Source organism: Mesoplodon mirus (assembly GCF_964341445.2).
Source record: "Mesoplodon mirus genome assembly, chromosome: 5".
NCBI classification, from domain to species: Eukaryota; Metazoa; Chordata; class Mammalia; order Artiodactyla; family Ziphiidae; genus Mesoplodon; species Mesoplodon mirus.
Window position 1 is genome coordinate 67,150,868 of NC_138980.1, and position 16,745 is coordinate 67,167,612.

Here is a 16,745-nt window from a genome sequence, read left to right on the forward strand (position 1 = left end):
ATATATATATATATATATATATATATATATATAATTTTTTTTTCTATCCTAAGCTTTCACTTTGTCTATTCAAATAGTCTAATAAAACTCACAGTTACAAAGGATTTTATTGGCAAATAAAGGCCCATATTAAAAATTTTATCAAAACAAATTTTTGTTCTACATAGCTAACACTAAGAAATATTTTCTTGGACTTATAAAGAATATTTAATTGCATATAAGTTTTGCTTTGGGAGGGATATTGAAAACATAATTCTGTAAGAAATTAGAAAAGACTAGAAACAAAAGTGAAAGTGACTAGTCTTAACTTTCAAAAAATCAAGTGCAAAGATAAATAGTGCAAATAATGAAAACTAGAAATTTTATAGGCAACTTTACAGTCTTTCCTGCTTTTGCACTTTTACATATTGACAACTTTATAAACCCTAACAACTGTATGCAGCATGGAAATGGGCTATCATTTATCTCCATTGACTAGACTCAAGGAAGCCTTTCAAAGACTTGTCTCACAGTCATTTAAATCACTGGTTCTTGACACAGGTTTGGGAATTCACTTCTTTTTAAGCAATTCCTAAGGGAGGGGTTATTTAAGAAGGCTCTACACTGACTTAAGTTATAGTATGTAACTATAATAATTTAAAATCTGACACACAATACTATGTGAAAACCATACTAAGTGCCAACTCTACAAAATAAGTTAAAATAAAAATAATTCTTCTATTATTAATGTATTTGACATTTGTAAAAAAACCCCACTACATTCCAAATACAAAATCAGAACCTCTTTTTTTTAGTTATCTTTAAAGAGGTTTTCTCACTAACGTATACAGATTTGGGTAAAATGAAACTTGAAAGTAATCTGTCAAAATCACTGAGAATAAGTCCATACTAAACTAGAAAACAGAGTTAATCCAAATATACTTGAATTATATAACTTTAAAAACAAGTATGATAGCAACTCTTTATCTTAAATAATTTAAAATACTCCTGGGATACTGGGAACAGAAATCTAAACACAATCACTTCACCCTACAAAGGACGTAAGAACTTCCAAGATGTACTAAATTATATTATTAACATTTGCCACCAACGAACTCTTGAGAATTCTACAATTTTAAAGTAACACAGAAAGTGGGAGAACAAACAGAAACTTGAGTTCGGCGGGGGCGGTGTATGTTGTCTAATTTCAGAAATATAGTATTATTGAGGATCTCATAAGGTCTACAATGTTAAATGGTTGCTAGGATTGTAAATATAAAAGAAATAGAAAGGATACCTAAAATTGCAATTCAGTGTTTTTACCCGGTTTATTGTCCTCTTCTAGAAATTCATGTGGAACAAAGGCTCAAGGTTCTATAAATGCAAGGCATAATATGGATCTTTGTGGACTATAGAATCAAATAATTTGATCTAAAGAACATTTTGAAAAGCAAAGGTAAACTACATTGTAACATGAGCCCAGGAGAATGTAAGATACATACTTCTGATAGTTTAAAAATGGTAACAGTGAAAAAGTTTGAAACTTTCTTATTTCTTCCCCTCAAAATAAGTCTCCAGAAGCAACTTGCCTTGACCACAAAAGTTGCCATTCCACAATTGTTATTTAATTTGTCCAGAAAAGCAAACATCCTACACCTGAAAACAGATTTGTATATTGCATCATCACTATAACATCTAGTTACAGACCAATAGCTTTCCCATAACCAACAAGGGACCCATTTTCTGATTTTACTGAAACTTCCTTAGTGAACATCAACTTCATTGTCCTTAACAAACAAACTCTCATTTAAGACTCCATTTCAGTGTCTTTTCCTACCTCCAGTAAAAATTTCTTCCACTTTACCTTGAAACCATTCCCTTGTATACCTCTCACACTCCACTCATAAACACATTAAACAGCTCTCCCCTTTCTGCTCTCCAATTTCCAAACCAGTAAGTCTCAGCTTCCAGGAACTTACCCAAAATACACATACTTCTTACTTTCTTAAATTCACAAATTTCTTAACAATTTCGATGCTCTTCAAACTGCCAACTTAAGACTATGGGGAAAACAGCAGTCAGAAAAAACTGCCCAATTACCTCATAATACAGAAATCTTTCTGGGATCAGTTAGCTATGTTCTTTTCTAAGGCAGGAGTCAGCAATTTCTTTACTTCCTTCCTAAGGAGGTAAACTGGAGTGCCATTGGCAGGCCTATGGCAAGGAGAAGGATAAAGGAGACAAAAACAAGGGAAAAGGAGGATGGGAAAAAGAAAATTCCAGTGTTTATGGTAGGGAGGTAGGTCAAATGTCACCAACAACTACCTGCACTGGAAACTGCCCACCCACTCCAGCTCAAAGGGAGTTTGACCCATTCCCCAACATATATGTCTATTAATTCATCAGTGGATGGCCATCACTGAGCTGGTCAATGTGAATACATAAGTCACCTGTCCCATAAATTTGACTGCCACTTCATAATAAGAACATCTTAAGTCCTCCTAGGATCCTTCTGCATTAATCCAGTTTAGAGCAAAACACATGCTAACAAGAGTATTTCCACGTTTCTCAAAATTCTAGAATATAAAGGTTTGGTCCTTGAACTTGGAGGCTTCTAGACTTATTAAAGTGCACCCTAAATTAAGAAAATTAGACTCTTTAGCTTAAATTTTTTTCCAGGAAATACTACAAAAATTTAATTAACAAGCAAATTACTAATAATCACCAAAACAAAGTATGTATTCATGAAAATGCAAAAATCTTATAATTCCAAAATGAGTAAAATATTTCTGGTCCATAAGAAGTAACCTTATTTTACACAGAGGCTCACCACCATGTTTCTACCTATCAAACAAGACAATTTTCCACAAAAGCAAAGCACATCAGGAAAAAAAAAAAAGAAAGGGAGGAAGGAAGGGAGGGAGGGAGGGAGGGAGGGAAGGAGGAAGGGAGGGAGGAAGGAAATGCCAAACACAATATGGGGACAAAATAAAAATAAATGAATAGCTATGAAATTCTTTTCAAGAAAAATGTTTCTAACAAGTGATGTTTGTCATACTCAACTTTCCTAAAGGCATGTATTGCCTAGGACCATTCACCATCAAAACTTGGTAGTCAGTTTAACAGCTGAAAGATGACAAACTGTTGGCTTGAAACCAATCATGTATTTCACTTTTCACCTGGTTGTCTTGCATTATGAAATTCTACCTGACCCATGCTAATGCTAGTTTAGATGATCTTCATTTAGCCCATAATAATGAAATTTCTGCTCAAAAAGAGTCTATCAAATGGCCTAGGCCTTAAATTCAGGTTTTGTTTTAGGATCAAATAACTCTTCAAATATTAAAATCAGCTTTTCTTAAAAATTTATTGCAAATTCTTCATAGTAATTAATGTTGCTGAGTGAAAACAGTAATTTTAATAGAGGTGAATGCTTAAGCTTTACATAATTTCACTATGAATGGCCTAAATTTGGTTTTCAATGAAAATAAAAAGAAATATGATTTAAAAGTGGATAAACTTCAACAGACGACTTTGCACAAATAACTTTAGTGAATTTATTCACTTAAAGAATTCCAATAAATTCTCTTTCCTATTCATTCCACTCTCATGGGGAAGTGTGTATATATATATATATATATATATATATATATATATATATATATATATATATCTCATTAAGATATTCAGATTTAGGGATCATCAACTATAAATGTTATACTCAGAGTTATCACCAATTTTTCCAAACCTAAGTTGCTAAAGATTCTGTTTTAGCATCCTTTTACATAGAAAGCCGGATCTCATTCTGATACTGAAAATGAAAAAAGTCATCAGATTTGGTATCTCATTTTTTATGGGGGAAAAAAATCTTGAAAGTATGTTCGCATGTACAACAGAACAAATCGTGGAGCTATGAAAGCCACCAGAACAACAATTTCAGAAATCCCCATTCTGAAATCATATGGAAATGTGTGTGTGTGTAACATGAAAAAAATGAATGGGAATATTGAAGAGAGGGCGAACCATGTGCGGGAGATAAAAATAATCATGCCCATGGTGGGGTCAACCATGGCTGGCAGATAATCCAAAATATCATAAAAGAAAAATGTGCTAGTTTAGAAAGTTTCAACATTGCCAAATGCAAAATGTTAAAGCACAGAAAAAATGAATGAGACAACCCCCACAAACATCATTTCATAAGAAAAAAAGGTAGAAAAAAGTGACCTATACATCTTTTTCAATATACCAAATCTTAACTGACTTAAAGATTATATAAAGTACTTGGGCCATGGTACCCACCCAGATTCTTATTATCGACAGACTTATCTTTTCCCCTCCCTTCCACCCAAATTTAGTTGTTTTCCTGCAGAAAAAGCACAGCATTCCTATATTAATAAGTATAAGAAATGAAAACAGTGAGTACAACTGATATAGATCCATTGACTTTTATTACAAATGTACTTGATCACTTGGCTTCAAAAAGTTTAAAATCAATACCCTATTTTCTGTATGCCAGTACAAAGCAAACTGTTTTACAAATTAAATACCTAAAAATTTGACAAAAATATTAAAATTTGATGAAAAACAATTATAAAAATCCTTAATCTCTCTCTTCAAAAAAGGAGGCAGTCTTCCCAGTCCTATTGTACAATATTAATAATATTCACCATTTTTAGAATAGGTAGCTAAATTATATTTTTCTGTTAGCATACAAAACTCTTAGACTAATAGATTTTATTTGTATATGCTCCAGTTAAGTTTGTGAATGCCATCTGATTGCAATATAATCAACTATCTTTGAGTCCTAATTTACACTTATTTAATAATTTGCATAGTTTAAAAGGGATAAAGGTTATTCTATAACTAATTATCATAGGCTATTACAGTGCTATTTTTCAAGGCAACAAGTATTTGCTCCCAAATGAAATTATCTTCTTTAGGCAGGGGTTAAAATTACTAGCAGCTTTCTCCATTACCTGAAAAATCAAACTGGAATAGTTATCCATCTCTAGATGTGAAGACCTAAAAAACACATTGATACATTTTTCACTTTGAGTCAAATTTCAACCCCTGAATGGGACAACTAGAAAGTGAGACTTTCAAGGTTTTTTATTTCCCTGTTGGTTTTGGTTTCTACTCTCCATGGCTTTTGAGAAGCTGGAAAAGTTTGTCTTTCCTGACTCACATTGTCTTTTTTTCCATTTGGCAAATATTCATCTACCTCCAATCTGTATCTAGTGGAGGAAAAGCCAACATGGCTTTTCTTATGAACTTCCTTTGTTGTCAAAGGCATGTATAATGATTTCTACAGTTCTGGTTAGTTAACTTTAGCTCCCTCTGTGGCTGGATGACTGCTGTTTCCAACATCAGCATGATAAATAGGAGGCACAAATAAAAAGTAGCTTAAAAAAAGATTTGGTGACTTAAAAGAAAAAACAAAAAAACCCAAAAAAACAAACAACACTAAGCACACACACTTACATGGGCATTTCAAATCTGGTGGCTGATCTCTGGATTAAATTACTTGACAATGTCTCTCATTTTAAAGAACGCAATACATTTCAAGTGTTCTTTTATACTTAGGCAAATAATATAGTTTAACCAAGCTCTTGGACCTTAATTGTAAGACAAAGCAGATCATTAAAAATAAGGCATACTTGTCATGAATTAAGTTTTGTTTACGTGTTTTTGGCACATTTGATCATACTGTCTTCTATGAATAAAACATATGGTCAAATATACCATTTCCTTTTTTGTTTCAGCACAAACAGGGTTTACCAACTAGTAAAATAAAAATAAGGAAAAACTCCAACATAAAACACTGAGATATAGAACCTTGGTAAAGTACCGAGCACCTGGGGGGAAGGGTGGGAAAAGGATGAAACAGGAGAGGGGAGAAGGAAAGGTTGGGAGGGGACTTGGGGAGGTAAAGTGAGATGCAAAAAAAGAGCATCTTTACAGTCATTTGTCTTTTCTATGATCACGTCTTAAGAAGTCTTAAAAGATCTGCATGTGGATTTCTTTTTAAACCCACTGACCATAATTCAGACACTGGTTTCAAAATCTGAGTAAGATTGTGTTTAACTGTTATAGTGTAAAGACAATTGCACAATACATGTGCTTCTTGATCCGGTAGGATTCCAAGCAGAATCTGAAGTCTATAGCTAAGAAAGGCTTCACTTTAGGTAACTCGGACCCTAAAGAAAACCTCATGAAAGAACTCGCATCTCAAAGAAAGGACACTTTGCCTAAGTTTGCTGTGTTTTTTGTTGACTTGCACTACTTATTGCTGGCTACTATGAAACACTGATCTAGGAGTACTCCAACAACCTGTAGTACAAGGCTTAACTTTAAGAAGCTATAGTAAACAAGAGACAAAATCAAAGCAATTCTCTTTCCTAACTAGTAACAGCACAGAGAATGCAGTCTTTTCCATATCACAGTTAAAGTACAGTGAACAAAACAGCTCAACAAACCTTAAGACAAAAAAGTGCAGGTTATTAATGTTTACATGCAGTTGATAAGCATTCCAAATGTCACATTATGCACTGTAAAAGCTCAACTTTACTATATGGAAATAAGAAAAATGCACCTTGGGGGAAGGGGAAAAGCAATTTAATCATTTCCAGTGATTTTGTAAGTAAAGAAACTCCTAACTATTGTACGGTCACCTCATATTAAACATTGTATGAATATTAAAAGCAAACAATTTAATGGGAAAATGCACAGTACAATGGAAATAGCTTGTTATTCAACACATACAGTAGATCTCAAAGACAACACACTCAACCAGGGAGCTTAAAAATACCAAATCAAAACCCAAAGAACCAGCAGAAAAAAAAAAATCCTTCAAAGACAACTGTTTCACCTTCCTAGGCCAATGCTTTACAATGTGAGAAGCACTGATACCTTCCAGCTCCTACAGGTGGTGTCTTCTACATACAGCAGTTAGATCTATATGGCTGGATTTGCCAAGAAAACAATTCCATTCCCAGAACTCTTTATGTCAGACAAGATCCATTTTTTTTTAAACCAAAATACTTTCTACAGAATTCCAAACCAAAATGTACTGTTTAAGGCATCTTTTTTTATAACATTTTCTCTTCACTCAAAGATGATAGTCATGCAGCAGTTTAATGATAAAAATATATTAATATTTTACTATACAGCAGCAAGAAGTTAGTTGTCAATTAAAAGCACACGAACATCTTTAAATGAAAACCTGTAAAAGACTATCGTTACAAACAATTTCAGTTGGGAGGACACCAGCTTAGTAAAGTGCTCTCCTAAGCTTTGCATTTTCATACCCTACACCTTGAATATATGAGTTATAGAACATACTTTTGATAGAAGGCTTGTACACTTGGGGAACACAAATACACTTAGCATATAATGTAGCCAGTAATAACTAGCACCACAGCTACATGGAAATCCTTTACATACACCAACTTGGCTTTCACTTTTAAAATGAAGCTCAGAATCCATGGCTCAGTAGGATAACTATAATTGTGTTGCTCTGCTTTTTAACGGGTCTACATAAGTTAATAGCACTGGCAAAAATCAAAGGATAGCTTCAGACCTCTTATAAGTTTAGGAGACAGTGCTAGTGACCACAAATAGACTCACTACCTGATGTCCAAGTACAGGTTCACTGGAAATTGCTGCACGTTAGTTTTTAAAATCTTTCTACACATAATAAAAAAAATATATTATGAACGATACAAGTACATCTCATATACACAATAATGACAAAACGCCTACTCAGTCAAAGCAAACAAATGCAGAAAAATATTATGGGAGATTTCCTTTTCTTTCTTTCTCTTTTTTCTTTTACTACTTGAATAACTTTGGTTCCAACCGTAAAAATCACAACTTAGCAAATTTCATTTAAATGCCTTTTTTAATAATTTCTTCATGTTCACAGAAGTTTCACTGACCATTTTTAAATGTTTAAGGTCCAGATGCAATGCATATTGTATAAAAGAGAGCACTTATTGTTTACCTTGCATGAATTAACCTACGTACCTTTAACTCTACAAACTTCTGCATAACATTTAGACAAAGCTCAGACACACAGCATGCCTAGCCCTCATATATATACACATCTCTAATCACAGGTATATAGGGTGTCAAATATACTATAATAACCTCCATGTAAGGTTTGAAATTTGGTAACAAAATGAGAAAAAACTAAAAATATTATTTTACGTGTTCTAAAATATCTCTTTTTTGTGCTAAAGTCAAATGTTAGCTCAACATGAAAAGGACTTTTATAGAATTCAGCAATATTATAATCTTGACCATTTTGCAAACACTTTTAATAATAATAGCTTAAACGTGTACAAAAGTTCTTGGTTAATTAGGGAAATAAACACTCAGTTCTTTATATTTTTTAATCAAGTAGGAAACACAGTTCATATAATGTTATTACTTTTTGTATTTTTTTTTGTTTTTTGTTTTTAGCAGCTGCTTACTGTTTTATATGGTGGATAAAGTGGACAACATCCAGCGATGGGTGGCAAGTCAAGAAGAGAAACTGTCAGTTGGTGGAGGTTCTGTGGGTGGTGCTCCCTTGGAGTTAACAGTTCTTTTTTTTTTTTTTTAAACTTTTAAACTTTTTATTTTCTCTCTTTCTTTACAGTATATTTTCTGTGTGTGGCTCTGTGTGTGTGTGTGTGTGTGTGTGTGTATGCATGTGTGGGGGGTTCCATTCAGTTTGATCAATCTTCTTCCCCTTCTTCCTCACCCTGCAGTAGCAGGGTGGCAGCGGCGGTCTCCTCCTGCTGCTGCTGCTGCTGCTGGTGGAGCTGCTCACAGGCAGCTCGCTTCTCCCTCTGCTTCTCTTGAATCTTCTTCATCTCCTCCGAGTACTTGCAGAAGGTGTGTCCGAACTTGGCCCACACCTTGTAGGGCACGGTGATGGAGTTGCGGTAGGTGGGCTTCACCTCGCTCACTCGCATAAACACGCCGTACTTGTTGGAGCCCACATCGAAGAAGAAGCGCTTGTTGTCCACAGTCAAGGAGGTGCCCTCGGGCAGCTCGGCCGGCTCCTCCTCCACTCCGTAGTCGTCGATGAGCTTGGCCAGAGCGTCGCGGAACTCGATGAGCCCCTGTGCGGGCAGTGCAATGGTCTGGCCCTGCGTGGAGCCCAGGCCGGGCCCCCGGTTGACCGTCTGGCGGATGCGCAGGAAGCGGCCGCGCTGGTTCTCCTTGAGATCCATGTAGTACTTGCGGTTCTCGCGCACCAGGAACTCGCTCTTGAGCGCCCGGCGCGGCTCGTCCTGCGCCTGGGCCAGGTCGGGCGGCTGGCTGGGGCCCAGCTGCGCGTAGTGCTCGATGAAGTCGCCCAGGTAGTCGCGGAACTCCACGGCCACTGACATGGAGAGAGTGAGGCGGCTCTTGTTGCCGCCCGCGCCCACCTCAGCGATCTTCAGGAAGCGGCCCTTGGCGTTCTGCTTCACGTCCAGGTAGAAGCGCTTGTTCTGGATGTCCACCCGCTTGGAGGCCAGCTCCTGCGTCTCGTGCTGCAGCCCCCCCGGGGCCCCGCCGCCGCCGCCGCCACTGCCGCCGCCGCCGCCCCCGCCGCCACCACCGCCCCCGCCGGAGCCCGAGCCCGAGCCCGGGTGCCCCAGGGAGCCGCCCGAGCCCAGCGCCGCACCACCCTGCTCGCTGCCGCTGTCTCGGTCCGCCATGATGCTGCGCTCCGCCGCCGCGCTGCCGCCGCCTGCCGCTCCGCCCGCCGCCGCCTCAGTCGCCTCAGCCGCCGCTGCTTTCCCTCCCCGGCTCCGCCTGCTGCCGCCGCAACCCCCACAGCCAGTCAGCCACTCTCGCGAGATCTGCGGGAGAGACGAGACAGACGAGACCCGGTAACAGGGCACTGACTCCCCAGTACAGTAGCCGGGCGCCCTACTGTACGCGCCCACCCGACCGCCAGCACGTGACCCGCACCCCCTCCCCGTTGCCAGTCCCCCATCCGCCCGCCCGCCAGGCGGCGCCCACCCACCGGCCCTCACCCCGCACCCCTGGTTGGGGTGGGGGGGGACTAGAACGCGCCGCGTCGCAGCTGCTGCCGCCACTGCCGCCACCACTGTGGCTGTCGCTGTTGGCCAGACCCTGAGCGGCCTCGGCCCGGGGAGTTGGGGGACTGGCGTGAGAAGGGGGCTGCCATACTAAGCACAGGGAATGGGCCTGAGCTCTGCTTTCCAGTGACCCCAAAGAAGATGTGGGGGGAGGGGCCCGCGCAGCGCAGTTGAGCCCGCTGCAGAGAGGGGACACCAAGTCACGGCCAGCCCCTCCCCAGCGGGCCCCATCCAGACCCAGATCCAAACCCAGACAGGCCCACCCGTCACTTGACTGGACTGTCTCCTACCGCAGAGCCCTGGCCGCAGAGGCGGGCGAGGAAGAGGAGAGGTGGTGCAGCGGTAAACCTTAGCTGCAGAAGGGGCTGCCAGGGATGAGGACGGGGCGCCGGCAGCAGTGGCGCGGAGCACCAGACACCTAGCCCTTCCCTCCCTTCGCTCCCGCCGCTCCCCCTCCCCGCGCACGGCAGCGGCTCTGGCCTCAGATGATCCCGCTCCCCCCTCCCCCCAACCGCAGCCCCGCACAGTCGGGCGGGCGGGCGGGCGCACTCACCGGCAGGGGGGAGCCGAGCAGAGGACGGCAGCCGCACCAGGGCTGGGGTGCCCGCAGTGCCTTTTCCCGTTGGCTCTGCCCTTCTCCCCAAGCAACAATCAAAAAGAAACCCCACACTCACCCCAAAACCTTCAACCAGCCCCCTTTGGGACAACGACTGCCCGCCTGCCTCCCCCTCCTCCTTCTGAGATTTGGGGAAGGGGGGCACCCTGTTCAGGGCTGAGCCCAGCCTGGGTTGCCGGCCAGCTCTGCGGATAAACCAGGCCCTGCCGAGCCTTCAGCCCCTAGCCCACTCTTCCTCTCTGGAAGGACCCAGATGGAAGAGAAAAGCAGGCTTTAGGAAATTCACGAGCTAAAAATGTCAGGAATTTCCTGGGAAACGCAGTTCCTTACGGGATTCATTAACGCAGGTTCGCTCGCCCCTTTTACTCCTCCTCCCAGAAACTCCTAAGTGTCAAGGAGAGCCCCCATCTCTCAAAAAGTAAAACATTAAATGATCGCTGGTTTTTAGGCAGACAGCTAGGTTACCGACCATTACCAATGACAGCTAAACCAGTGACAGCTAAAGGGGGTCTTCTCTGGTCTCAGGAAGGGGCTCAGAAATAATAGATTTCTCTCTTCCTAGATCTGAGGCATAAACTAGGGCCTATTTTCCTTCTTCCAGATAGATAGCAAATGTTCATACTCCCTCACTGCAGTCTGCAGTCCTAGCAGCTGTGGGAAAGCTAAGGCCTGTCTCCAGGGCACCTCCTGCCTATGACCCTACATGCTCCCCATCACCTTCTGCAAGGGGCTTAGGGGATACAGACCTCACAGCCCTATTCCTGGCTTTCTCAAGCATGGATTGTTGCCTCCATCCTGAGAAGCATATACCTATCTCATCTGTATGCTCCATTCCCATTTAATACCCCCCAACCCCTGCCCCCAAAAGTAAGGAGACTTGCCTCCCTCACTCTTAGCTCCCAAGACATCTGAGTACCTGGCTGCCCAAGCTTCCTGGAAAAGAGAGGGGTAAAGAGAGGACTAATGATAAAGAAACCCAGACCAGCCCAGGGCATAAGCTTTGTCAATGCTTGAGACCTTAAAGCCCCCTGATATATCCCTTCATCTCCTGGGCAAACCTGCCTGCTAAGTATTCACAGCTACCTTTTTCTCTTAGCAAGGGTCCCATTCAACCCAGCATTAGCTACTTCAACTCTGGGCTGACGTTTGCTACCTCCCGCTAAAGAGGAAGAAACAGGGCAGAGCACCCTGGCTCCCAAGAAGAAAACTGGGATAGTCCTGTGAACCAGCCTCAGAACCACCCACCTGTCCAGCTGTCCCTGAAATGGCTCCCTGAAGAGGAGGCCCACTGTGAGAGATAGAAATCCAGATTTTGGGCCCCATAAAGAACTTCCCCTTAGTTTAGGGTCATCCTCTAGCACCGCGTAGTACCCTTTCAGTGCTGATTTTTCTGCACTCCCTCCCCTGTCCCCAAGTCTGTCGGGAAGGAGATACAGGAACTGTTGGTGCACTTCCCACCACACAGAAATACATGTGTAAGAAGCGGCGGCTCCTCTAGGTTTGCACGGTAGCGATCAGGACCCTGGATAGACCCCGGCCCCAAACAGGGTCTCAAAGGCTGAGTGGCAGGGTCTCCGCACAAAACTGGGCGGGGCATTACGCTTCCACCTGTAAGCTGAGACTACTACGCCCTGGTTAAGACCGCTCTAGAAGAGCCGCTCTTCTTCCTCAAGGGTTTACTTCGCGCTGAACCAAGCCCTTGACCCCTCAGGAGAACTCAAAGCAGCAAGGCCAGTGGGGCTGCGATAAGGGGGCACGTGCCTGCCGGTCCCTGTCACTCTTCCATGCTAATGATCGCTTCCCCCAGGACAAAAAAGTAGGGCTCGAAACTGCCCGCCTTCTTGAACCAACTTTGGAGTCTAAATTTCTTGCCCTCTGTCCCAAACGTTTATGTCCAGGAGCTCTGAATTGGTTTGAGTTTGGGAATGCCCTGATTTTCTGAAAAAGTGACTGTCACCAGGAACTGAGTTCTTAGTTCCCCAGCTCAGAGGCAATTGATGAAGTTTCTAGACAAAACACAAGTTAAATATCATTTGCACGCATAAACTGGGAATTTTAAGCTCAAATCAGTAAACAACTGAGACCTGGATCTCTCCACATAAATATGTTCTTACTTATTTCATGCTTTTTATTATATATGTATAAAATTTTGCCTTTATCTATTAGCTTATTGCCTACTTTATAAATGTATCTAAAAGCAAACAAGGTTAATAATGCCTTTCCCAAAATAATACAATGATAAATAGGATATTTAACACATTTTCACTACTCAAACAAGAGGGTTTATTTCAGAGTAAGCCTGTAAGTGTGGGCTTTTGGTCAGAATGGAGGGGGTGGTGAAAGGCGGCTTTCCGTAGGCTACAGAATATAGTACCCTTAAAAGGCAGTCTGAGAGAAAAGTCTTAAAACAAAGAGTTTAACCTTAAACAGAACTTCAAAGTTAAATTTGCATCCTAACATTGAAAATCCATTAGCAAAGTTGTGGATTTAAAAACACACCTAGCTATTTGTTAATTACCAAAACAATATGCTAACTTGGTAAATGAAAAGCCAGTTCTAGTATCTAGATGTTTGCATTGTCATTTTAAACCAAATAGTTGTAAAATTAAAATTATAATTTCAATACAATGTAGGAAAAACAAAGGGAAAACGAAATATATTAATATGCACAAAATATCTGTGTAAATGAAAGAACTATCAAAAAATATTTCCTTCCTCCTCAAAGTTTGCTTATATTTTTAAAACCTAATAAACGTCTCTAGATTTAGTGTGCTCTCTTATTAACACTACACACACATTTCGAGGAGAATAGAGATTGCTTTATTTTTAATCCCTCTATCTCTACATCTTTAACAAACTCTTACCAACAAAAACTGTTCACAAGAGAAACAGATACTAGGCTGAACAAGAAGGGAAAAACCTCATTTTCCTCAGCCTGAAATACGGGTGAGTCTGAAGTAATCTAATTCTAAAAGTAAAAATTAACACACACATTTACAAAATAAACTTGGAGAGAGGGGATCTACCTCTGGGTAATAAACCCTTTTGATTACGGAGTTCCCAGCAGAAACAATACGCTCATTAATATTTCACAGAATCACAGATTTCCCAAATAAAAGAGAAGCAAAAACATTAGAATTTGTGTTTTCAAGTGCTACTTAGGTTAAATGCCTGTCTTAAATCAGACAATTATCTTCAATACCCAAATTATTAAAACTAACTGGAATGTTATACTGTAACTGTTCAAAGTGGAGGAATTACCCATTTCTTCTCGTGGCTAGCTACCAGGAAAATTAAGGGAAACTCTCAAGTAAATCTTAACATTTAACAACAACGACTAATAGTATTTCACCGACCATTTTTAAAAAGTCTATTCCCTTTCTATAGCTCATCTAATCTTTAAAATTATGCCTCTCCAATGCTATTTCAATGTTTAGGGTTAAAGATATGAATTAAACATTTAAAATCTGAAGAGAACAATCCATGTGATAGAATCCTCACATTTCCCCAAATGTTATTTTAAGCATTTGCAGAAGAATTAAATAAATGTAGCACACATTCTAAATTCGATAAAAGATTCAGAGAACCCGACATTTTATGTACCCAAAAGGTCCAAACAGAACCGATGCAAATGTCAACAGCTCTCTCTCTTTCGGCTGATTCTTAAATGGTTTTACTAGTACCCAAAGGAATGAAATCAGCAACTCTCTCCACACTCTAGTCAACACTCCAATTTTCAAAGCCGCAATTCGAAAACGTCAGTTTGGGCGGGGAACAGTGAGGGTCTTGAAGTAATCAAAAAATTCCTTTTCTCCTCTGACAATCTACCAAAAGATGTCAAACCAAATTCAGCCTATTATAAAGCACTGGGGCTTCCTTCCAAGGACACGGGACACCAGCAGAGACACCGCTGCAAAAAGCTGTCCAAAAGCGCCTGGCCCGACAGAAACGTAAAGGGGCCCCAGATAAGAACGAATTAGAAGCCTCAAGAGGGTCCCGCAGAGACAACGGAAATTAAAGTAGCATTTATTCAGGGGTAGACAGCAACGAACCAAAGAAAGTTTTCCCAGCCGGACTCTTGGGCCTTTCTCTATCCAAGTTCAGGCTCAAGACAAATATATTTGTTGGGGTCCCTTCCCCTACAGACGTAGCCGCTGCCGGGGCCTACCGTCGCTCAAAGGGAAGACCCTCTAACTTCACATCCGTCCGTTTTGCCCTCGGACAAAGGCAGAGGAGACTGTGGAGCTGACCTAGCTCTGTGGGGCAGCAAAAATGCCTTGTTCGGGCCACCCATCTTTGGGCCTGGCTTCGTCTGCGCTGTCAGCACCAGTGTATTCTTTTTTATTTTTACAACGCATACTGGGAGGGTGTATGCATTGCGGGGGTGGGGCGGGGGTTGAACAGAGGAAAGGAGGGGTTGGTAGTGGAGCCTAGAAGCCTCCTTCCTCTCCCCTCCTGCCAGGGTTGCTGTACAGGGAGTGTCGGCCAGATTTGGCGAACTGTCCCAGGCCCCAGGCAAAGGTGGTCAGGGGGAATGGGGCTCAGGCATTGCTAAGCAAACGGCACCACTGGTGGTCTCCAGCGCCAGAGGAGGTAGGATTGCTTTTTTTTTTTAAAGGGGCGTGTGATTTTCTTCTTTTTTGGAGGTGGGAAGGAGTTCGTTCGTTCGTGCGCTCCGGAGGGAGGGGGGCGCGTTGCTGCACTACCAGGGTCCCCGGAGGAAGGGTGCGGGGATGTCTACAATGCTACAGTAATTATTCCTGGGGCATAAGAGGGCAATTAGAGGGGACAAGGTGGGCGGCACCTCAAGCTGTGGCAGTGGCAGCAGAGAAGGTCGCGAGGGGCTTACCCGGGCGGGCGGGCGGGCGCTGTCCTGCCGCAGGTGAGGGAGGGCGCGGGCTGGAGGGAGGGAGGGCGCGCGCGAGGCAGGCGCTAGGCGGGCGCGAGGAAAGGGGGAGGGGAGGAGGGCGCGCGCGCGCACACCTGTCCTGGACAGCGGCGCGAGCTGAGCTGCGCCTCACTCGGGCTCTGCCGGCTGAGGAGGGAGAAGGGCGGGCTGGCAGGCGGGGGCGGGACGCCGAGGGGAGGAGGAGGAGGCGGCTCGGATGGCTGGCTCGGCTCTCACTCGTTCTCCCTCCCGCTGGCAAGTCCGGCTCACACCCTGCTTCTCCCGCTCACTCACAGCCCCCTCGGCTCTCCCTCCTCCTCCTTCCCCTGCGGGATCCGCTCGCTGCCGCCGCCGCCGCAGACGGCAAGTCGTGGCAGCCAGACGTCGGCGCGTAACCCGGCGCTCCGTGCGTGACTCCGGGCGACGTCAGCGCGCGCTCCCCGCTACCCACCATCTCCCCCCCACACTCCTCCCGTGGCTCGCGCCCTCCGCCCTCGCGTTCCTCCGTTTCAGTTGCCGCGGCGGCGGCCGCCGAGCGCGCTCCCTCCGCCCCCCATCTCGCGCGTGCGCGCGCCCTCCCCGCCGTTGGCGCGTCAACAGCCCACGGCCCAGGCCTTGAGGCGCGTCTGAGGAAGGGGCTGCCTGCGGCCTCTTTGCCCGCCCTTCCTCCACTCACCGCCGGTAGCGCCCCCGGGAGGACTTCTCCCTTGTTGGGCTCTGAGGGCGGAAGCCAGGCTCAGGCGGGGAGGGAACCCTGTAGGGCCTGCGTCAGCTCCAACTTAGGGCCCTCAGCGTCGTTGTCAGTGTCGCTACCACCCTGTCACCCTGCCCCGCGCCCCCGTTCCGCCCGCATCTCTTAGGGGGCGACAGGCCTTTCATCTCCCGGGAGGGTCTCACCTTGGCCTTCAGACGCCCGCCGAGAGGGGCTAGAAGGGCAGAATTAGCATAAAGAAGAAAAGGGCTAGACCACGTTCAGGCTGTAGCCCCAGGAATCCTTGACAGGAAGCGTGGGGTTGCTGCCCAGCCTCCCACGCAGTGTAGGTGAAACTGGGCCCCTTTGAGGGACTGTGACTAAGGACAAAACCCTGATAAATATTATTTATGCGTCCTTGGGCCGAGAGGGAGACAGTAAAAGGGACGAGTTAATTTTCATAAATTGCTATGCTAGGGCGAAATGCAGAAC

General features: G+C 43.6%; 1 protein-coding gene across 6 annotated transcripts; it reads right to left on the reverse strand.

Moving 5' to 3' along the window:
* Positions 1–4,410: 4,410 nt before the first annotated feature.
* Positions 4,411–16,521, reverse strand: PURA (purine rich element binding protein A). 6 transcript variants are annotated; one of them, XM_082620608.1, is made up of 2 exons: positions 16,460–16,521; positions 4,411–9,815 (listed from the first exon to the last, which is right to left on the reverse strand). In XM_082620608.1, the coding sequence occupies exon 2, from the start codon at positions 9,669–9,671 to the stop codon at positions 8,700–8,702; it is 972 nt and encodes a 323-aa protein (XP_082476734.1). In that variant the 5' UTR covers positions 9,672–9,815; positions 16,460–16,521; the 3' UTR covers positions 4,411–8,699. The 6 variants fall into 6 exon arrangements, with proteins under 6 accessions (XP_082476734.1, XP_082476732.1, XP_082476730.1 ...); XM_082620606.1 differs by lacking the exon at positions 16,460–16,521 and adding an exon at positions 15,658–15,952; XM_082620604.1 differs by lacking the exon at positions 16,460–16,521 and adding an exon at positions 15,524–15,952.
* Positions 16,522–16,745: the final 224 nt, after the last annotated feature.

Excerpts from the sequence above, each read along its gene's own strand:
- PURA (XM_082620608.1), bottom strand. The coding sequence starts at position 9,671 with ATGGCGGACCGAGACAGCGGCAGCGAGCAGGGTGGTGCGGCGCTGGGC.